Source organism: Vulpes vulpes, chromosome 9 (genome assembly GCF_048418805.1).
Source record: "Vulpes vulpes isolate BD-2025 chromosome 9, VulVul3, whole genome shotgun sequence".
Lineage (NCBI taxonomy): Eukaryota > Metazoa > Chordata > Mammalia > Carnivora > Canidae > Vulpes > Vulpes vulpes.
Genome location: NC_132788.1, coordinates 107,532,512 through 107,554,732, shown reverse-complemented (window position 1 = coordinate 107,554,732; position 22,221 = coordinate 107,532,512). Strand labels below are relative to the sequence as shown.

The 22,221-nt window shown below is 59.2% G+C and overlaps 1 protein-coding gene across 1 annotated transcript; it reads left to right on the top strand.

The window, feature by feature from the left end:
- Window positions 1-361: 361 nt before the first annotated feature.
- On the top strand, window positions 362-20,451 carry GNA15 (G protein subunit alpha 15). The gene is made up of 7 exons (XM_026019399.2): window positions 362-993; window positions 7,631-7,815; window positions 11,893-12,047; window positions 12,657-12,785; window positions 15,030-15,159; window positions 16,450-16,603; window positions 19,559-20,451. Exons 1-7 carry the CDS (start codon window positions 849-851, stop codon window positions 19,783-19,785), a joined length of 1,125 nt encoding a protein of 374 aa, XP_025875184.1. The 5' UTR covers window positions 362-848; the 3' UTR covers window positions 19,786-20,451.
- The last annotated feature ends 1,770 nt before the right edge of the window (window positions 20,452-22,221 follow it).

The window sequence follows — 22,221 nt, the reverse complement described above, 5'->3', positions numbered from 1 at the left end:
GGGAGGCCAGGGATTTTGTCGTTTTGCTCCCTCTCGTGCTAGAACCGGGTCTGGCACACAGTAGGCCCCCGGTAAACGTCTGCCGGGGAAGGACGGCCGCTCCCAGGCGGCCCGGTCAGCGCCTAGCGCCCGGGCCTGCGGGCTCCCCAGCCCATCCTGTCCTTCCGCCAAACACTCATCTGGGGCTGCCCGGGCACGTCATTTCCTGGCTCTCGGCCTCAGTTTGCTCATCTGCAGTTGGGGGGTGAGAAGAACTCCCATACACGGGAGCCCCCCCATCCCCACGCCCCGCCCCCCAGCCTTCAGGGTTTTTTTGAGAAAGATCAAAGATTGGCATTCTGATCACCTCTCCTAACTGGTTCCCCGGAGGGGAAGAAGGGGTGGGCCTGGGGCCACCCTGGAGGCGGCGTCAGAGGCCTGGACGATGGAGTCCACCCCTTCTCCAGAATGAGGAAGGAGGGCCCAGCGGGCGCTGTGGGGACGGGGACGGACGCTGACTGTGGTCGGGGCCTTTCCTCGCCGGCAGCCCGCCCTCCCCGGGGGCACCCACCCTCAACCAGTTTGGCAGGGCCGGGCAGGTCTGCAGATGGGCGGGGAGCCCTGAGCCTCCACACCTTCTCGGGCTCCTCCTCTGCCCCCCACCCGCCTGAGCCGGGCACTCAGGCCTCGTAGAGCTGGGCCCCCGGTGCCCGAGGCCGGGACATCAGGGGTCCCTGGGGTGACCCCCCAAGGAAAGCCCCGCCCCCGGCCAGGCCCACGCGCCGGCGCCAGGAGCCCTCCCCGGGGCCGGCCGGGGTGCCCTCCCGGGGCCGGGGCCATGCCGCCTCGTGCCCGCTGAGGCCCCCACCATGGCCCGCTCGCTGACCCGGCGCTGCTGCCCCTGCTGCCTGACGGACGATGAGAAGGCGGCGGCCCGGATCGACCAGGAGATCAACAGGATCCTCCTGGAGCAGAAGAAGCGGGATCGCGGGGAGCTGAAGCTGTTGCTGCTGGGTGAGTGGGGCCGGCAGGGCGGCGGGGCACCCGGGTCCCGGGCCAGGACGGGGGGTGGGGGGGCTCACTCCTGGCAGGGCCGGGAGAGCTGGAGACTCGCTTCTGGGCGAGAAGACTAAGGCGCAGAGAGCCCCAGGTCTGGTCCCAAGGGGTGGCCCGCGGCCCGGGCCGGCCAGCCGCCTCGCGGGGCATGTGCCAGCGGAGGTGGCCCCGGGGGCGGCAGGCCCAGCCCGCCCTACCGGCTCCGGCTCCGGGCTGCGGCTCCCGGGCCTCGCTGGGACTGCGGGTGCGGGGTGCCCTCCCGCCCTCTCCCCTGCCCGCCGCAAGGGCCCCGCCGCGGGGAGGGCTCGACCCCGTTCGTCCCGGGGCGGGACGTTGCCAGTGGGCTCGGGCGACCGGCCAGTTGATTGACTGACTGACGGATCCACTCATCCATTCATACCCACGATGTATTGGGTAACTCCTGGGGCCCAGCGGCCAAGGACACGGGCAGCGTCCGGGCCCCCGAGGACCACGTCGTGCCGCGATGCTCAGACGTTAGCCCATAAACCAAAGAGCAGATAAAATAATTTCCTGCAGCAAGAAAAGCAAGCAAGAGAAGAAAACAGGGCGGGAGGGAGGAGCGGCGGGGCCGGCAGGCTGTGGGGCTCGAGGCCGTGGCCTCGGAAGCTGCAGGCCGCGTCCCGCACGTGTGACACCCCCCGCCCCCCCCCCATCCGCCGCCGCCTCGCTCTGCGTGGGACGTGGGATGTCCTGAACCCCGGGCGGGGGTCACTGGGGAAGCGGTCGGGTGTCCCCGAGGCGCGTCTGCGGGCCCCGGGCCAGGAGGCCGGCCGTCTGCACGGTGGCCTCGTTTTTCCTGGTTTGGGGGGGAGCGGGAGGTGGGGGGAGCCCGGAATCCCAGGGTCGCGTCTGAGCCCTTCTGACTCGAGCCTTTTATGTAATTCAGGTTTATGTGATTTCCAAGGAAGCCAGCCTGGGGGGCCCCGGGGGGTCCCGGGGGGCCCAGACCCCGGCACGCGGCCTCTCACACCCCGGCTCCTGCTGCTTCCCCACAGTCCTTCAGGGGCCACCTGGCTTCTCTGCTTTTCGGGGAATATTTTGTTTTCCGTAGACGGTGGTGAAGTCATCAATGAAGGCTGTCAGAGCCGGGAAGGTTTTAATTAAGAATTTAATGACTTTAATAGGTGTGTCTGATTTCTTCAGACTCGTTAGGCTATTAGGTTAATAATACGTATGATATACGATGTTTTATTGGCTGCTTTTTAATAATACTGTTAATGAGGGCTAGTTGGGCTTTTTTTTTTTTTTTTAAGATTTCTATTTATTTATTCATGAGAGACACACAGAAAGAGGCAGAGACACAGGCAGAGGGAGAAGCAGGCTCCTTGCGGGGATCCCGGGCCCCGGGGTCACGCCCTGAGCCGGAGGCAGATGGTCACCGCTGAGCCACCCGGGCGTCCCGGGTTATTTCTTCTTGAATGAGTTTTGGCTGTTGGTGCCTTTCAAAGAATGCGCCCATTTTTCGAAGCTGTCAGAGGTCTGGGCATGCAGTTGTATACCACAGCCCCCGTGCCGTCATCTTTTTCAGGCCTGGAGCATTTGGAGTGGTGTCCCCCCCCACCCCGCACCCCTCATTCCATTCCGTCTGCTAGCTTTTTCCCCATCCATCAGGCTCAGGGGTTATCAGTGTTGGTGATCTTCCCTTGCACACCTCAAGTTCATATGTGCAAACCGCAGGGCCTTTGCACTTGCTGTTCTCCTGCCGGGAGCTGTCAGCGTCCCTCAAGACAGCATAGGCTCATGTGTCGCCCCCTCGGAGGAGTCTTCCCGGCCTCGCTGGCTACGAGGGCAGCCCGTCCTTCCCGTTCCTCCACGTGATGCCCTTGATCTTTCTTCAGCGCACTCACTCACCGACACGCTCTCAGATTTGTTTATTTGTTCTTCATTTTCTGTGTCTCCGGCTGCACAGCAAACAGCACAAAGGTGGGGACCGTGTCTCTCCCCAGTTGCTGGGTCCGGGGCATCGGCCCTGGAGTGCGGGGGCGTGACACAGAGCAGAGGCCCAGAGCGAACTTTATACACCAACAAGGCAATGGATGAGCATCCTGTTTTGGGGGTGCCCTCCCCTAGAGCCGCGCCGCGTCCCCTGGCCCACCCACTCGGTCCCCTGCACCCCGGCCAGGCCCCCATCGGGAGCCCCCTTCTCCTGCCGTGGTGGGGTTGGTTGTCCACGGCCCCAAGCACTGACCGGCCCCATGGACGGCGCCGTGGACTGTGGTCTTGACCGCCTCCCCCAGCCCCCAGCCCTGAGGCGGCCTCCACACCACTCTCCCCTCTCGAAAACAGGAATTGAATCCAAAAGTTATTTTTTCCTGGAGGTGGCTGATCTTTTTGAGGAAGCAGGGTCGGGCCGGCATCTGTCCCCAACAGGAAGCCCTTGGTGTGTTGGGGAGTGAGGAGCATCTGAGGGAAGCCGTTAAAGGAGCCAGCTCTGTCCACCAGTGCCCGTCCCTGGATGGGGACACCGCGGCCCAGTGAGGCGAGGCCATCGGCCCAGGGTCGCACGGTCAGGATCAGAACCCGGGATTCTGGCTCGAGAGTCCGTGTATTTGACCTCCGTGTGTGTGTGCCCCCTGGAGAGGAAAGCCCCTGCTCCCCAAGGACAGATGGGGAAACTGAGATCCAGGGAGGGGATGGACCATGGGATTGGTCTGGGGTCTCCAGCCTGAGCCGCCTGCCCCCCCAACCCCCTAGGCCAGCTCCCTGTGCCCCCCGAGGCTGAGTTCTTGGAGCGTCCGAGGTGCCTGGGCTGCATCCTCCAGGGAAGGAGCCGCATGGGTGTCTCGTGATGCTCGGGGTTGGCACGGCCCCTCCTGGCATCTGTGAGGTTCCAGTTCCTCATCCATCCCCAGAAGGAAGCAGTCACTTCCCTTCTGGCCCCGGCCGGTGGGAAGAGCTCTCCCCGCAGCCCCCAGCCCCGGGGGGGGGGGTCACGTTCCCGCAGGGGACCTGGAGCCTGGGGCTGGAGACGGTCCACAGCCCTTGGTGGCCTCAGGACAGTCACGGGCTGCAGGCGTGGGGGGGGGGGTCCACCCTCAGACATCAGGTTGTGACCCATGTGTGAGGCACACAATCCATATTGTGGGGGTGACCCAGACTTATTTTTATTTTATTTATTTGAGAGAGAGAGAGAGAACACAAGTTGGGGGGAAGAGGGAGAAGCAGACTCCCCCCTGAGCAGGGTGCCTGACGCGGGGCTCGATCCCAGGACCCCGGGATCATGACTTGATGCTCAACCCACTGAGTGACCCAGGCGCCCCGGGACCAGGATTTTTTTTTCCCTTTCTCGAAACAGAAGAGAAGAAAATCGAGGGAACTGTTGCCCTGTGAGGCCTCTGACTGCCCTCCTCACTCCCGGGGGAGCCCCGAGGCCCGGAGGTCAGAGGGCGCGGTCCCCGGGGCTGGCCTGAGTGCACCCCCGCCCCCGGCGGAACCCCGGCAGCTGCCCGGCTTCCGAGTGTCCACAGACGGACGTTGTCTGATGCCCTGGTGACGCCCCACCGGCGGGGGGGGGCTCCTGCTTCCCCGCTAGCTGTGTGCCCCTGGGAAAACCGCCTCACCTCTCTGGTCCTCGGGGTCCTCTGGTGAACCAGAGGGCATGTCTGTGTGGACTGACCGAGGACAGGCACGGAGTATCGTGGCCCCGGGCCCGGCGGACGCCAAGAGTTAAGTCATGCTCCCTGGGATTACTGTTATGGGGAACTTTCTGGTGTCGTCCTTAACACCCACGAGCTCTGGCCTCAGGCAGAACGAGGTCTGAGGCCCACGGCGATCCCATCAGCCAGTCTGGGACTCAGTTTCCCCACATGAAGAGTGAGCCAGGAGCCGTCGGTCCGTCAGGTGAGGCTCTGGAAGATGGTGCGTGTTGGGCTCGGGGGAGCCCCGGGGGCCGGAGAGCTGTGCCCCGACGCCTGACGTTCACGTGATCGCAGCGGGGACATTCGCTGGGCCAGAGGCGTCCGTCCCGGAACCCGAGACATTCCGCAATGTGGGGCACATGCGGCTTCACGTTGCGGAGTTTCAGGCCGTGGACCCGTGGCGTGGGGCGTCCGGGGGCAACTTCTTATGTTGGAACGATTCTAGAAGGACAGGAAAGTGGCAAAGGTGGTAGAGGGAGCCGCTGCTCCTGAATGGCCTCCCCTCGCGTTGGCATCTCGGGTAACACACACGTTTGTCACCGCTGAGAGATGCACGTGGACGCCGCTCGGGCCGGGTGGGGCTGGTTTACACCGCGGCCCTTTTTCTGCTCCGGATCCCACTCCGTGTCTCACGAGCACCTGACGCCGGGAGGTTTCTCCCCCTTCTCCACTCTTCCTCCGCCCCCCCCCGCCCCGCCAGACGAGCAGGTGTCTATATTCACAATTGACACGGTGACACGGTGCGTAACAGCTACAACTTGCGTGCTCTGTAGTCCTATAGTTAACACACACATTCTCGTCGTTTCCCTGAACGGTTTGCAAGTACGTTGCAGACCTGACACCTTTTGTCCCTAAATACTTGGTGGGTTTGAGCCCACCACGAAGCGGGGCGCCCCAGGTCAGGGCTGAGAGCAGGTGAGGAGTTCCTGGCCTGCACCCCTGACCCGCAGCCCGAAAGCTCGCCCCGTTTCCCCGCTATTGTCCCTCGGGGCTAGAGCTTGGGGTCTAGCGGACCTAACGAAGACCCGGTGTCCCCCCGGCCTGCCCTTGTTGCCCTCGGATGTGTAGGGACAGGGAGCCCGGGGTGGGGGGTGACGCAAGACGGCACCTGCTTGTCTCCCCGCTGCCCCGCTCCCCGCTCCCCACCCTCCACCTCCCTCTGCCCCCTCTGCCCCGTTTCCTCTTTCTGGGCTCCAGCCAGGCCACCCCTTCCTTTGCTGCTGCTTCCCTGTTCTCCCTCCCAGCCCACCAGCCTGTCCCTGGAAGGACCCCATGCCAGGGCCCCCAGGAGGAGCCGGGCAGCGCGGGGTGGGGAGATGCTGGAGGAGCCAGGAGGGAAGACAGAGACACCAGAGAGGGAGGCTGCGGGGCTCAGCCTCGGCTCTGGGCTTCCAGCCCCGAGGCCGCAACACCCAGTGTCGAACATCCAGGTGTGACTGCGGCAAGTCCAGGGCTGGCTTCTGGGGCAGGGAGGGAGGACCTGGGCAGGCCCGCGGCGCCCCAAGCTCAGGAGGGCCTCGTCTTGCACTTGGCCCCGTAAATCGTGTCCACTGGTCCCCACTTGTTGAGTCGCCTCCCAGATTCTCTCGAATGGCCCCTTCTCTCCACCTGGGTCCAGCCCCCACTGAGCTAACCTCCACCCCGGCCCCCGTGCTCCGGCCCACGCGCACCACAGTTTGTCTTCACTACAGCAGCCACCCAAGGACACCTGTGAGGACGCGGGGCAGGTGTTCCACTCCCCCCTCCCACTCTCCAGGGCTCCCTCTTCTCGGGAGTAAAAGTCCAAGTCCTCTCCGCGCTCCCTGAGGCCCTACGCACCTGCCCTGTCCCCTCCCTGTCCTCCCTGTCCTCCCTCTCTCTCCCTCACCCACTCTGCTCCAGCCATACAGGCCTCCTCGCTGCTCCTCCAACACGCCAGGCCTGCTTCTGCCCCAGGACCCTTGCACGGGCTGTGCCCTCTGCATGATGTGCCCTTCCTCCAACCTTCCCAGCCTTTGGATCTCAACTCCACAAGTCACCTCCACGGAGAAGCCGCCCCTGACATTCAGCTAAACACTATTTATCCTATTGTCTCTCCTTTGTAAAAGTTTGTCTACTTGAAAGTATTAGAACAAATAATAACAGCAATTCTAACTACAGTCAATGCTACTACTCCTGACGATAGCGCGAGCGCTGCAGGCATCTGTAACTCTTCCTGTACAAGCAGATAGTAAATATTTTCAGCCCTGGGGCCCAGATGGTCTCTGTCTGGCTGCTCGACTCTGCTGTTGTGGTGAGGAAACAGCCGTAGACAATTCGTACACATGTGGAGGTGACTGTGTGCCAATAAAACTTTATTTATAGACACCGAAACATGAATTTTGTATCATTTCAACATGTGACAAAATAGTTTTTTTTTTTATTCCTTTCAATCGTTTAAAAATGTGAAAACCACAACCATAAAAAGTGTTAGAGACGCAGGGCGACTGGGTGGCTCAGTGGCTGAGCATCTGCCTTTGGCTCAGGGCGTGACTCCGGGGTGCCGGGATCGAGTCCCACATCGGGGTCCCCGCAGGGAGCCTGCTTCTCCCTCTGCCTGTGTCTCTGTGTCTCATGAATAAATAAAATGTAAAAACCCACCAGTCTTAGAGACGTAAAAGCCATCCTACAAACTGTAAACTTGCTGGCCGTGCAGGAACAGGTGGCCAGCTGGATGGCCCCTCGGGCCATGGTTTGCTGACCCCTCCTGGGAGCACCTGACGGTGAACTCCTTTACCATCAGGTAGAGCCAGCGGGCAGGGTCTGTTGCGAACCACATCTTACAGCTGGGGAAACTGAGGCCCAGAAGGTGAAGGCACTCGCCCAGGGTTGCAGAGTGCGGCCCTGGCCGAGCCAGGGTTTGAGCCCTGGGGGTTGGGGGGGGACCCCGGGGCTGAGCTGGTGGTGTGCCTCCCCAGGGCCTGGCGAGAGCGGCAAGAGCACGTTCATCAAGCAGATGCGGATCATCCACGGGGCGGGCTACTCGGAGGAGGACCGCAAGGGCTTCCGGCCCCTCGTCTACCAGAACATCTTCGTCTCCATGCGGGCCATGATCGAGGCCATGGAGCGGCTGCAGATCCCCTTCAGCAGGCCTGAGAGCAGCGTGAGCATCCTGGGGCCTCCCCTCCTGGGCTCCAAGCTGGGTGGGGCCTTGGGCTTCAGGGTGGGACGTGTCCCTTCGGACCCCAAACCCCGGCTGTGTCCACTAGGGCCCCCAGGGGCAGGATGTGTGTCCTCAGACCTCAAAGTCCAGCACTTGCCCCCTCAGATCCTCCCAGGTCAGGACTGTGTCCCCTCAGACCCTGCAAGCAGCACCTGGGGCCGGGCCGTATTTGGGGTCCCCAGGGCTTGTTTGTACAGCCCAGGAGTTTCCTGGGGGTGTTCTGTGTGTCCAGGCAGCTTGGTGTCCCTCCATGTGTCCCCGTGGACCTGTGGGCTCTGTCACCTCTCCCTGGGCCCCAGCTCCCAGGGGGGAGTCCTGAGCCACCCCGTTTGGCTGGGGTGGGGGGGCAGCCATGCGGCGGCCGGCACATCACCTTCCAGGGAAGTTGACTCGGGAACGCTCTGTGCCATGTGCCCCCGTAACTGTCTCGGTGGCCGGTGCGCGGTGGCCGGTCCGGTGGCCTGTGCAACGTGCTCATCCTGCGTAACTACGACGTCGTGCCCCGCTGGTGGCCCCCGAGTCCCCTCCGCCAGCCCTACTCTGCTCTCCATGTCCGTGGGTTTGCCTTTTCTCAATGTCGCGTGGGAGCGGGACCGTCTGTGCCTCGCTTATTTCTGTTACCACGACGTCCGTGGGGCCACGCGCGCTGTTACCGAGCAGAATCCTGTCCTCTCCCACGGCTTGTGCTCGCGCCATCCGTCCGGCGACGCGCAGGGCCGCGGGCCGCCAGGACCTCTCCAAGATCCTCATCTCCGCCTGCGGGTCAGACCCCCAGAAGCACTCGCTGGACCCCAGGGCAGGCGGGTTTCAGGGTTTTCGAGGAAGCTCCGGGCTGTTTCCCACGGCCGCCGGGGCGCAAGCGTTCCAGTTTGTCCACACCGCTCGTCTTTTCTTTGGGTTTTATAAGAGCCATTGTGACAGGTGTCAGCTGACATCACCTTTCTCAGATCAGGAGGCTTCTGAGTTTGAATCTGGGCCGGTCCCGGGCTTCAGGAGATCCTCACGGGGCTTGTGGTGAGAACACGATAAATTAAAGGAGCCAAAAGCTCTCGGCACGGGGCCTGAAGGGGGTAGGGGGCGGTGAGCATCAGTGGATGGGATGACTTTAACCCCCAGGAAACCCCTCCCGCTGGGGACCGTCATCCCCACCTCCCAGACGAGAAGCAAGAGGAGAGGGGACACTTAGCTTGATATTCACAGTCCCCAAGTGGAAGACTCAAGATAAGCACCTGCTGGCCCTGTCACCACCTTCCGTTACACCGCCTTTCCTTACAAAGTAACGTATTTTTTTTTGTTTTGTTTTTTTTGTTTTTTTTTTATTCGGACATAACACGCGAGCCAAAGAAGCCAGGTGGTGGGCTCGGTGAATCATCACAGAGCAAACACGTGGGTAACCACTGCCTGGAGACAAGAAGCAGAACATGAGGTCCCTTCCCGAAATCACTACCACCCTCCGGCCCAGGCCTAACCACTAGCCCATCTCCCATCAGCACGTTGCCTAGTTTTTGAACTTCCCCTACATGGAATGACACGGAATTTTCTGCCATGTGTGGCCTGTGGCACTGCATGGTTCATCTGTGGCCCTTCCGTGTTTGGAGGCGCAGTGGCGGTTGGTTCGTCTCCACCATGAGCCGTTTGTGAAAGTCTTAGCGTTTCCGTTGGGTGTCCGCGTAGAGGTGGATGCGGATCATAAAGTGGATTAGGTTAGGGGGAGACACCGAACTGTCTCCAAGCAGTTGTACCAGTCCACGCTCCCGCCTGCAGCGCACACGCACGCTCGAAGACTTCCACCTGCCCCACGTCCTCACCTGCACATGGCGCCGTCACCTCGGTGTAGCCGTTCTGGAGGGTTCTTAGTAGTGTTTTTACTGTGGTTGTGATTCGCCCCGCCCTGATTAAGGGGTGTTGCACACCTTTCCATATGTTTGTTGGGAACTGGGATGTTCCATTTGGTGAGGCGACTGTTCACATCTTCTGCCCATTTTTGTTTTTTGTTTTGGCCTTTGCCCATCAAAAAAGAAGTAGTTCCCTTTTTGTTTCTTCTTCTTCTTACAGATCTGTGGCATAATAAATTTTATTTATTTATTCATTCATGAGAGACACAGAGAGAGAGGGGCAGAGACACAGGCAGAGGGAGAAGCAGGCTCCATGCAAGGAGCCCGACATGGGATTCGATCCCAGGTCTCCAGGATCATGCCCTAGGCTGAAGGCAGTACTAAACCACTGAGCCACCGGGGCTGCCCAAGAGATGGTTTTCCACCCCAAAGTCATGATGAAACTCTCTGCTGCCATCTTTTATTTATTTATTAAGATTTTATTTATCTATTCCTGAGAGACACAGAGAGAGGCAGAGACACAGGCAGAGGGAGAAGCAGGCCCCACGCAGGGAGCCCGATGTGGGACTCGATCCCAGGACCCCGGGGTCACACCCTGAGCCGAAGGCAGTCGCTCAACCACTGAGCCCCCCAGGTGCCCCCATCTCTGTCTTTTATTGTTTCGTATTTAGACTTACATTCCACCCGGAATTGATTTTTGTGTACGGTGTGAGGCAGGGATTATGTTTCTCTTTCCTTCCCCACCCACATCCTGCGGGCAGATATTCAGTTGTGCCAGCGCCACTTACACTTTTCTCATGGTATCAAGGTCTCGTCTTGGTGATAAATCAGGTGTTCAAATATGCCTGGATCCGCTAATCCTCCCTGTTCTGTTCCATTGACCAATTTATCTGCCTTTGAGTGAATATCGCTTCATGGTGATGAGTGTAGCTGGTATCTAGGCTTCGAGCCTGCCAGTGGAAATCCTGCCACTTTATTCTTCTCCAGAATTGTCTTGGCTACTCTGGGCCCTTGTGCATTTCTACATAGTTTAGAATTATCTTGTCAGTGTTTACACACACACACACCTTCACACCTTTCTGGGGTTTTGGTAGAATTGCGTGGCATCTGTGGATTGCTTTGGGCAGAATGGGCAGCGGAAAAAGATGCTCTTTCAATCCATGAACATGGCATAGCCCTCCAATTATTTAGATCCTTAAAATATTTTCTTAGTGATGTTTTCTACATTTCAGTGTAGAGAGCTTTCACGTCTGTTGCTGGATTTATCCCTAGGCATTTGATGTCTTTTGGTGCTACCATAAATGGGATTTAAATTTTTAAAAATTTGCATGGTCAGTGGTGACTATATGGCCACCCGTTTGATTTTTGTTTATGGATCTTGCATGCGGGGACCTTGCTAAGTTATATGTTCTTCTGATAGCTCATCTCTAGACGATTTTGGATCTTCTACACATAGTCGTGTTACCTGTGAATAACAGTGTAACGTATCCGTTTCCAAACCTGACACCTTTCGTTCCCTCTCCCTGTTGTATGGCACCGGGGAGGACCTCAATGCAGCGTGAATTAGAGCTCTGGGACATCTTTGTCACACTTCCAGCCTCGGAGGGACACACAAGTCCACATAAGCACACATGCATGTGCCCAGATGCGCGCACGCACATACACGCACAGATTCACAGCGTATGCAAGCCCACCTGCACACATACCCGCGTGCATGCACACAGCGGTGCACACACGTGCCTGTGCACAGGCCAACCCAGGAGTCTGAGCAGCAGTGAGGTGTTCCTGCTGGAAAGAAAGGAGGACAGAGGAGCAGAGGTTGCTGTGAGGAAGAGGACACACGAGGGGCCACTGGGCGGGTGGCTGAGGCCGCACGTGCCTCTACCTCCCCGAGAGACCTGGCCACCTGGGTCATGGCACTAAGTCTCTAATGGTGACACCTGCGGCGACCTGCCCCGTACACGTCAAAGAACCAGAACTGACATCCCTGCACATGTGTCCTCTGCTGCCCTTCTGCCCTCCATCTGCGGACAATCACGTCGGGGAAGGAAGGAGCGGAGCGGAGGGCAGGAGCGGGAAGGGCAGCGGGCAGCGGGCACGGAGACAGGCGGCGGCTCGCAGGGCTGCACGCAGGATGCCCGCCCCACAGGCTGCCCTGACTCGCCCGTCCGTCCCTCCCCAGCACCATGCCAGTCTGGTCATGAGCCAGGACCCCTACAAGGTGACCACTTTCGAGAAGCGCTACGCCGTGGCCATGCAGTGGCTGTGGAGGGACGCCGGCATCCGGGCCTGCTACGAGCGCCGCCGGGAGTTCCACCTGCTTGACTCGGCCGTGTAGTGAGTCTGGGGTCTGTGGGCAGTGGGTGTGGGGTGCAGGGCACAGCGGAGACGCCCCCAGGGATGAACTCCCAGGAGGATGGTGCCCAGGCTGGTTGGCTGCCACGGTGGGACACGCTGTGGGGTGGGCTGGCTGTAGATGGTCTTGCTCCAGGGTGATAATGTCATTCCTGCGGGGATGTAGCTCTTGGGGTGATGCTGTTCCAACAGTGACATCATTCCGGGGGTGACGCTGGTCGTCATCACACAGTGACACCGTCCTGAGTACGATGCTGCGCATCTAGGCTGATTTGGCAGCTGGGAGCCTACTCCCAGGCCATCACTTTTCTTGGGACAGCACCACCCCTGGGGTGACAGCTCCCTAAAGGTGACACCCCTCCCCAGCGACACTGTCCTTGAGGTCACACTGCTCCGAGGGCGAAACCGCTTCTCCTCGATGCTCCCACAGCCTCAGGGTGATGTTTCCGGGCCACCTGCAGACCCACAGATCCTGGGCCCTCCCCGGGAGCTCCCCTCCCCGAGCAGGCACCTCATTGGGCTTGCGGGGGGGCGGGTCTGAGAAACAAACTAAGGCTGCAAGACCGGGCCTCAGGGCTCCTCACTCCACAGCTACCTGTCCCACCTGGAGCGTATCACCGAGGAGGGCTACGTGCCCACAGCACAGGACGTGCTCCGGAGCCGCATGCCTACCACTGGCATCAATGAGTACTGCTTCTCCGTGCAGAAGACCAACCTGCGGTGAGCTCACAGCCTGGGGGGTGGGGGTGGGGGGAGCTTCCTATAGGAGGGGCAAAGGCCCTGAGGCCCTGAAGGATGAGTAGGAGTTCCCTAGTCACAGTCCTCAAGGGGCTTCCAGGCCACAGAGGGCAGAGCTGGATCTAGGCACCTTCAGCCCCCTCGAAGGGGGGCAACCAGAGCTCCAGGGGTGCAGGTCTATGGAGAGGACATCGATATTAGGGCATTGAAGGATGAGTAGGCGTTCACTAGGAGGACTCTCGAAGGGCTGCTGGGCAGGAGGAGACAGAGACTGTGTGGTCAGTGATAGTCCAGAGGGATGGGCTCAGGGCTGGGGAAGCTCAGAGGGTGACCCCCTTGAGGGCGTGAGGCTGGGGGTCAGGAGACTCAGGAGGAGGCAGGAGCCACGATCCAGGCAGGAAGGGTTGGTAGGGGCCATGGCAGTGGTCATGGGGATTGTGCAAAAATCGTTTTGGTGTAGAATGGGCAAGACTAGATGCATGTAAGGATCTGAGAATCAAGGGGACGGGGTACACGTTGGGCCACAGTGGCGGCAGCAGCGTGGAGGTATTTGATTAGACAATGAAGTCATTTGGGCACTGCAGTCTTTGGGGTCCGGGGCATCTCAGAGGTAGCTGGACACACAGAAGCCTGAGCTGGAAGGCAGAGGTGTGAGTGGCCAGCGCAATGAGGGGTCGTCCAGGCAGAATGAGGGCCAGTGTCAAAGGCTAAGGCGAGGTCAGGAAGAGTTCACTGAGAGCAGTGACTTCTGGGGTTGGTGATGAGAGGGTCATCGGTGACCTCCACGAGCTCTGTGTCTGTGAGCTGATGGCAGGGAGCTGTGGAAGGTGCAGGGTGCAACACGGGTGTGTTCACTTCACCCCACTGTGTCCCATGCTTCGCTGGATTGACCCCCCAAACATGCTCCTCTGGCCTTTTCCTGATGAAGATGGTTCATAATTTTCTGTTTGCCATCAGTCTCCCCTGATGGGGAGCCCCCCAAGGCTAGGGGATGAGTTTGATTCTCCTGCTTTCCTAGTGATGATCAGCTCAAGATCAGAGGGGAAGTTGGTGAATGTGAGAGGATGACTGGGAAGACGGAAGGATGAACAAATGGATGGAGGGATGGGTGTATGTATGGAGGGTGTGTGGACGGGCGGGTGAATGGATGGATGCATGGGGGGTAGGTGGGTGGGTAGATGGATGGACAGATAGATGGGTGGATGGGTGAGTAGGTGGGCAGGTGGATGGATGGATGGGTGGGTGGACGGATGGATACATGTGTGATGAATGGATAGGTGGGTGGGTGGGTGGGTGGATGGAAGGGTGGATGTGCAGATAGATGGATGAATTGATCAAAGTTTAGGAATGAAGGTAGAGGTTGGAGAAGCTCACAGGAAAGGCTGGGCTAAGGCACCGATTTTCAGGTGGGAGCCTTGAGTGTGTTCTTAGGCCTAATCCAGGGAGCGAGGCTCAGAGGAAGCTGGGACCAGGAGCATGGAGGCTGGCAAGGAGCCTCCCCACATCTGTCTGTCTCCAGAGCCCCACTGTCAGCTACTGCTCGCCCCGTTCTGCTCTGGGGTTTCAGGGAGTCTGCACCAGCGGGGTGGGGCTCAGGGATCGGGAGCCACAGGGCACCAGCCTTGGTTTCCCATCCGTACAAAGGGGCAAGTCTCTTCTTGCTCTGGGGCTCCTGGCATTTCCTGTCGGCTGCCTGGGTAACAGTCCCATCCCCGGGGAGATGATGCAAGGCTTGTTATCAGTGACCCACATTTCTTAGAGAGAAGAGGAAGACGGGAGGGCTCGGGCTTTTGTTGCGGTGTGTGGAGGTGGAGGCTGGGCCCTCGCCCTGGGCCACACACAGAGGGATGGTGTCCGCTGGTCAGAACAATGCGCATGTCACGGGTGGGGAAACTGAGTTCTGGACATGTTCTGCAGTTTGCCCCAGGTCACCGGGCCGGAACCGGGGCAGACCCCGGGTGTGTCTGACCTGCTGTCCTCCGCGGGGTGCAAATCAGGCAGCCCAGTCCAGAGGCTCGTCAAGGTCTCCCCTCCCGTGCCTCAGTTTCTTCACGGGCCGAACAGTAACACCTGCCTCATGGGGTGAAATGCGGTAACACAGCAGAGGCATTGGCCCAGAGGCTGGCATTGATTATATATTGATCTCGACATGCCCCAGGGTGCCCGGGGTCTGGGGTGCCACAGCAGGGGGGGTTAGGTCTGACGGGGTGATTCCCGAATCGGCAGGATCGTGGACGTCGGGGGCCAGAAGTCAGAACGCAAGAAGTGGATCCACTGCTTCGAGAACGTGATTGCCCTCATCTACCTGGCCTCGCTGAGCGAATACGACCAGTGTCTGGAGGAGAATAACCAGGAGGTGAGGGCCACCGCGGGGACAGGGCGCCGCCTCCTCCTGGCCCGGGCCGCGGCTGAGCAGGGAACCCACTGCCACTGTTGAGCGGGCCCGTGCGTGTCCGCCGTGGCTTTCAGCTCCGCTCTGCACCCTTCCGTGGCCAGAGCACTGAGTGCCCAGACCCAGATCCATGAGCAGTGTGTGGCCAGGACCCTGGACTCTCTCTCTAAGGGACACTCAAGCCCCCGAGACAGGGCCCCCAGGAAGCACAGTGCAGCTGGCCCGGGAAAATGGGTCCCGCCCCGGGGATAGCGGCCTGCCTTCATCCGGAAAGGCCGCGCTTCGCTCTTTTGTGAACTCTTCTCCCGAGTAAGACCCGGATCACTTCAGACCTTTGCGCTTTTAGGGTGTGAAGCTTTACACGCACAGTCTGAGGGTCCAGGGGTCAGATGCTATAATTTTTACTTTCAGACCAAATGAAACAATGAGTTTGAGGTCATGCCGCCACAGATGTTGCTCGAATGCAGCCGCATGCGATGTCCTAGTTTGCTGGGGGCTGTCGTGATAAAGGACGGCAGCCTGGGGGCAGGAGCCACAGAGACGCCCCCTCTCCCAGCGCTGGAGGCCACACGCCCCGCCCCGGATCAGCCAGGCTCCTTCCTCCCGAGTCGTGAGGGAGACTCTGTCCCCAGCTCCCCTTGCTTCGGGGTCCCTTGGCCTGTACAGTCGTCGCTCCATCTCTGCCTCTGTGGTCACCTGGCCTTACCCCCGTGTATCTGTGTCCAAATGTCCCCTCTTTTTTTTTTTTTTAAAGATTTTATTTATTCATGAGAGACACACACACAGAGAGGCAGAGACACAGGGAGAGGGAGAAGCAGGCTCCATGCAGGGAGCCCGATGTGGGACTCGATCCCAGGTCTCCAGGATCACGCCCTGGGCCGAAGGTGGCGCTACACCACTGGGCCACCCAGAGATTCCCACCAAATGTCCCCTCTTTAGAAGGGACCCCTGGCAGTGGAGGTGGCAATCTATCTAGCATGACCTCTTCTTACCTCTTTACATCTTCAAAGACCCTATCTCCAGATAAGGTCCCATTCTGAAGTTCCAGAGGGACATGAATTTGTGGGGGACACTAGTCAAACCAGTACAGGCTGTGCCAAAGCACGGGCGCACCCCCTCTGACCTGGCCGGGAATTGGGGACTGCGAGCCCCTGGACGTTAGGCTGACAGCCCAATGTGGAGACGTGGGGGAGGGCTCCTGTCTGGGCCAAGCTGGCTGTTGGATCAATGACCTGCCCGTTCCCCTCGACCCAGAACCGAATGAAGGAGAGCCTGGCCCTATTTGGCACCATCCTGGAGCTGCCCTGGTTCAAAAGCACGTCTGTCATCCTCTTCCTCAACAAAACTGACATCCTGGAGGAGAAGATCCCCACTTCCCACCTGGCTACCTACTTCCCCAGTTTCCAGGGTGAGTGGTTCTAGAACTTTCTGTAGCCTTCACCTCCCAAAAGCAGCTCCCAAGAGAGATGCTGGCCTGGACCCTAGCCCAGCCAGAGCCAGTGGAGTTTCAGATGGGATGGGGCAGGCCCGAGTTCCAGACCCAAGCTGCGCGAGTCTCCGTGTCCCCCTCTGCAGCGTGGGGGGAAGGTGACAGGTGCCATCATTCCCGATGCCGTGGCTGCGAGCAGGGAGCCCTGGAGAGGCAGGTGTAGATCTGTTGCGTGTGGGTCCGCTGTAGGGTTCATTGTCATCAGCCACACCTGGAAGGCGTCAACAGCTATTTCCAGAATCTTCCTAGATTTTTGAGACTTCTTTTTTGACTCTTTCGCAGTCACCTTATCTATCTCAGATAGCAGATTAGAAAGGAAACCAGTGCCTGACCTTTGGACAAGTCCTTCCAAGGCACGCAGCTCTGTTTTCCTAGACACGGTGACCTCCTTTCACGCAGTGGGTTGTAGCAATAGGTTTGCGTCGTGTCTGGGCATGTGCATGTGGCAGGAGCAGGTTTGGGAGCGAGCCTTCAGCGCCGGCAGCCCGAGGGGCACAGGGCCTGGCCGTCTGGACAGCAGGACACGGGGTCAGGATGGAGAGGGGACGTGGGGGTCTGGTGGGTCCCAGGAAGGGGTGCACTGGCTCGCACTTCCCTGGGGGGCCACTGGGAGGGGCTGGTGGACGTATCCCAGCTGAGCGACACACTGCCCCTGACGCTTGGGGCTTGAGGCCTCCATTCGACTTTGCTCACGTTTTTGTGGGGCAGGAACTTGGGAAGGGTGGAGGCGGGTAAGTTCATGTTCCATGCGTGTGGCATCAGCTGAGGTGGCCGGATGGAGATGCACCTCCAAGGTGGCTTCTTCCACTGTGGGTCTGATCCCTCTGCACCTCTCTCCCTCTCCCTCCCGCCTCCCCCTCATCCCTCTCTCCTGCTCCTCACTCCCTCCTACTCTCCCCCTGCACCCCTCCCTGGCCCCATCTGGTGTCTCCTAAGCCACGGCCCCTTCACGAGGCTTGGGCTTCCTCACCTCATGGCTGTTTTGGGGTAGCCAGACTTCACCCCTGGGATGGGGGGAGCCTCAGAAGTTGCGGGTGGTTACAGACGCCTCACTCTACTGGTCAGGCAGGTTGCTCAGGGCAGCTCAGTCAGGAGGAGGCAAGCAGACTCCCCTCTTCATGGCCAAATGCCCCCCACCTACAGCGAGGGGGTGATGGCAGCCGTCCCGGAGACAGCTGGCTTTATTTCCTGGGGCCATAAACAAGGGGGCAGAAAACAAGCAAAGGGTGTCCCCTCGATTAAGGAGGCCAGAAATCCGAAATCAAGATGTCGACAGGATTGGTCTTCCGGAGGCTCTGACTCCTAGCATCTCCCCTAGCCTCTGGTTGGGGTCCCTTGGCTTATAGACACATCTCTCCGACCTGCCTCAGTTGTCACATGGCCTTCTGTGTGTGTTTTTGTGTCTTTCCTCTTCTTATAAGGACTCCAGTCGTTGGCTACCGGGCCCACCCGAATCCAGTATGACCCCAATTCAAGCCAACTAATTACATCTGCAAAGACCCTATTTCCAAATAAGGTCATACTCTGAGGTTCTGGGTGGACATAAATTTGGGGGGAGCTATTCACTCCCATACACAACAACCACGGTAGCTTGGTGACATCACCATGAGTGTGACCCTTGGCCCTGTCAGGTCTCAGAGCCCACGTGAACCCATCCCAGCCAATCAGATCCAGAAGACTTGGGGGCCTGGGAGACAGATGTGAACTTGTTCCATCATGGGGGACAGCCCTGACTCCCTCCCCAGCTGAGCAGCCTTGGGAATGGGGGCATGGCCTGGAGATTTGGGGATGGGGATAAAGTGGGCAGTTTTGAGGGACTGTTTTCCTTCACATCAAAGGGAACCTTCGTGACTCATCTTTTTCTCCCAGCCACAGGCTGGAGTACTCTGCCAACTTCTGGCTCTTGGTCCTTTCCTCTTCTATACTAAATAATATCTGTGGTTATAATGGCAGCTCACGCATCTAACACCGTTGGAGGCACCCTAGTGTATGAACTAGTCTAATCCTCACTAAAAAGTCCTGTGGAGTAGAGTTCTTTCTTCTCACCACTATAGATGGGGAAATCGAGGCACGGGGAAGTGCAATCACTTGCCAAAGGCCACACTGCCAGTGAGTGGCAGAGGCAGGCTTGGAACCCAGGCTGCCTGGATCAGGAGCCACCACCAGCCTTCCCCACTGAGTACCCTGCCTTTCTGGAAGAATGATAATAACATTCTGATTATTGAGCCCAGAGCCCTCTACATGATTGCACCGAGTCCTCACAACTCTGGGAGGCTTGGGGCTGTCAGGATCCCCTTTTTGCAAATGAGCAAACTGAGGCTCACGGCAGTTACATGGACGTCATAAGGCAATCCGGCGAGTAGCAGCAGAGTCGGGTCTTGGGCTCCAGAGACAGAGAGAGGGACGGAGATACTGACACAGAAATAGAGACTGAGCATGTCCACTGCCTCACCAGGGTGGCCATCCCTCCCCTTCCCTTGGCCTCAGTTTACCCATCTGCACCTCTCAGCGAGATCTTTCTCCGCAGCTCCAAGTTCCCATCCCATCAGCTGGAAGCCCAGCCAAGAGGGTTTCTTTCTTTGACGTAGTTCTGCCCAAAGTCTCAGAGCCAAGTCTTATTGGTCCATTCCAGGTCACATGACCAGCAGAGCGCTTTCTTGAGGCTCCCATTGGCTGGACCTGGCGGTCACGTGACCCTCTAGGAAGGCTCAAGATGGCGCCGCCGGCACCGCGGTGCGTGGTCCCTGTGGGCCGCTGCAGCCCCGGGGGCGGCCACGTCTGGAGCAGGGGCTCCAAGGCCCCTCCTGGCCCAGGAGGGACAGTCTCCGCCTGCCCCACGGGCCGCGTTCCCTGACCGCCCCCCCTGCCCCCCAGGCCCGAGGCAGGACGCGGAGGCAGCCAAGAGGTTCATCCTGGACATGTACGCGGGCATGTACGCCAGCTGCGTGGACGGCGCTGACGGGGGCAGGAAGGGCCCGCGCTCCCGGCGCCTCTTCAGCCACTACACGTGCGCCACGGACACGCAGAACATCCGCAAGGTCTTCAAGGACGTGCGGGACTCGGTCCTGGCCCGCTACCTGGACGAGATCAACCTGCTGTGACCCAGGCCGCGCTGCCCCCGGGGCTCAGACCCGCGCGTGGCAGCGGGACCTGCGGGCGGACGGGCCCGGGGAGCCCCGCCGCCCCTTGCGCTCAGCCCCACGTCCAGGCGGCGGAAGGGCCGAGTGAGTCGGGGCTTGGAGGCCGGTCGCCGCCCCTCCGTGGTCCGCCGCCCCGGGACAGCCCTGGGCTCGCCCTCCCTTGACCCCGTTGACCTCCTCGGAAGGGGAGCACCAGGGCCACTGGGGACGAGGGGTGGAGGGGTGAGGAGCAGGGGAGGGGACTCGGCCCGCCCTGGGCAGTGCTGGGTGCTCTCCGGGGCAGAGGCCGCGACCTCCCCCACCCCACCCCGCGGTCGGGGTGCGCCGTCCCGGGGCGGGGGGCGTGGTCCTGCAGCCCGAGGGACCGGACTCTGGCGCCCCCTAGCGGGCCGGAGGCGGCACCGCCAGCCTGAGGTCGGGGAAGCCCGCGCGGCAAGAGAGACCTGCAAAACCCTGCGTGTTCTCACCTGTTTACAGACGAGGGAAACTGAGGCCCACAGGCATTTCCCCCGCTTCCCAGGCTGGGGGCCGGGCGCACTGCATCTTACAACCTTCTGTATTTATTCCCTCCCCGTCTGTGGGGCCCCTTGCAGAACATTAAAGACATGACGGTCTGGAGCCCTGTGATCTGAGGGGCGTCCCGTGTCTCACTGCGCAGCCCCTTCTCAGGTCACCTGTCCCAGGTCGCGTAGCAGCACAGAGAAGGAGGGGGGACATTCGTGTTGTCCACTCACCTGTGCAGGGCGCGTCCTCAGAGCCGTGTGAGGCCCATGCTATTCACCCCAAATTCCAGGAGCCACCCCTCACCTGGGGTGAAGGTGGAGCTGCAGATGGCGATGGCTCCAGGGCCCTCAAGCCAGCCCGCCTCGGTCTTCAGGTGAGGGAACAGGTGCAGGGGAATGCAGGCGTGTGACCGCGGCCCCCGCCTGCGGGAGGGCAGAGCCAAGGCACTGATCCCTTCAACACTTTTTGTTTTGTTTTATTTTACTTTTAAAAATATACGCTTTATTTTCCAGAACGGTCCTATTTACAGAAAAATTGTGACGCTAGTACAGAGTTGCCGTATGAAACCGTACCCAGTTTCCCTACTATTAACATCTTCCGTTAAGATGGTCCTTTTTTTTTCTTTTTTTGTGGATGATTAATGGACGAAGACTGACTTGTTCCGTGATGAACGGAAGTCTGTTCTTTATCCAGATTTCCTCAATTTTTCCCTAGTGGCCTTTTCCTGTCCAGGACACCAGTCAGGACACCTCAGGACATTAGGCTGTCATGTCACCTTAGGTGCTGCTGGGCTGTGGCAGTTTCTCAGACTTTTCTCACATTTGGAATTTTAAAGAATTTACTGGCGTCCCCCTGCCCCAGCGATTCATGAATTGGGGAGCATCCAATCTAGTGGATAGATAGAAGCTCCTGACTTCCCTTGTTTTTTTGATGATCCTGACAGTTTTTCTTTTAAGATTTTATTTATTTATTTATTTATTTATTTTAAAGATTTTATTTATTTATTCATAGAGACAGAGAGAGAGAGGCAGAGAGACAGGCAGAGGGAGAAGCAGGCTCCATGCAAGGACCCGATGCAGGACTCGATCCCAGGACTGGGAACACGACCTGAGCCTAAGGCAGGTGCTCAACGGCTGAGCCCCCCAGGTGTCCCCGATGATCCCGGCAGTTTGAAGCAGTCGAGCAGGGATTGCATTCATTTCCCCCAGCTGCTAAAACAAAGTACCACACACCGGGTGACTCTGTCTCAGTTCTGGGGGGCGGGAGTCAAGGTGTGGCAGGGCACGCTCCCTCTGGAGGCTCCAGCGCAGGGTCCTTCCTGCCTCTCGAGCTTCGGGGGCTCCAGGTGCCCCTCGGCCCCGTCTCCACATGACCCCTTCTTATGTGTGTCTGTGTCTGTGTCCACATTCCCCTCCTTTATGGGGCCACTAGTCATACTGCATGGGGACCCACCCTAATGGCCTCGTCTTTGCTTGATCACATCTGCGAACACCCTGTTTCCAAAGAAGATCACATTCGCACAGACCAGGGGTGAGGACTTTCCCATCCATATCTCCTTACAGGTGTTTTGTGGAAAGTCCCTCGGTGAGGTTTGCCTAGGGTGTTCCTCATGCTTAGGCTCCAGTTACGGGTTTTAGGGCAGAGGGCCACAGAGGCAAAGGGCCATTTCCACCTCATCATATCAAGAGCACATGCTGTCAACCTGCCACCACTGTGGGCCTCGGTCACCTGCTGAGGAGTCACCCAACTCTTTTGAAAACTTTTTTTAAAGATTTATTTATTTATTTATTTATTTATTTATTTATTTATTTATGATAGACATAGAGAAAGAGAGAGAGGCAGAGACACAGGAGGAGGGAGAAGCAGGCTCCACGCTGGGAGCCTGACGTGGGA

Coding starts and splice junctions, on each gene's coding strand:
- GNA15 (XM_026019399.2), top strand. CDS start 849: ATGGCCCGCTCGCTGACCCGGCGCTGCTGCCCCTGCTGCCTGACGGAC. Junction 12,786..15,029: donor GTGCAGAAGACCAACCTGCG/GTGAGCTCACAG, acceptor CCGAATCGGCAG/GATCGTGGACGTCGGGGGCC. Junction 16,604..19,558: donor CTACTTCCCCAGTTTCCAGG/GTGAGTGGTTCT, acceptor CCTGCCCCCCAG/GCCCGAGGCAGGACGCGGAG.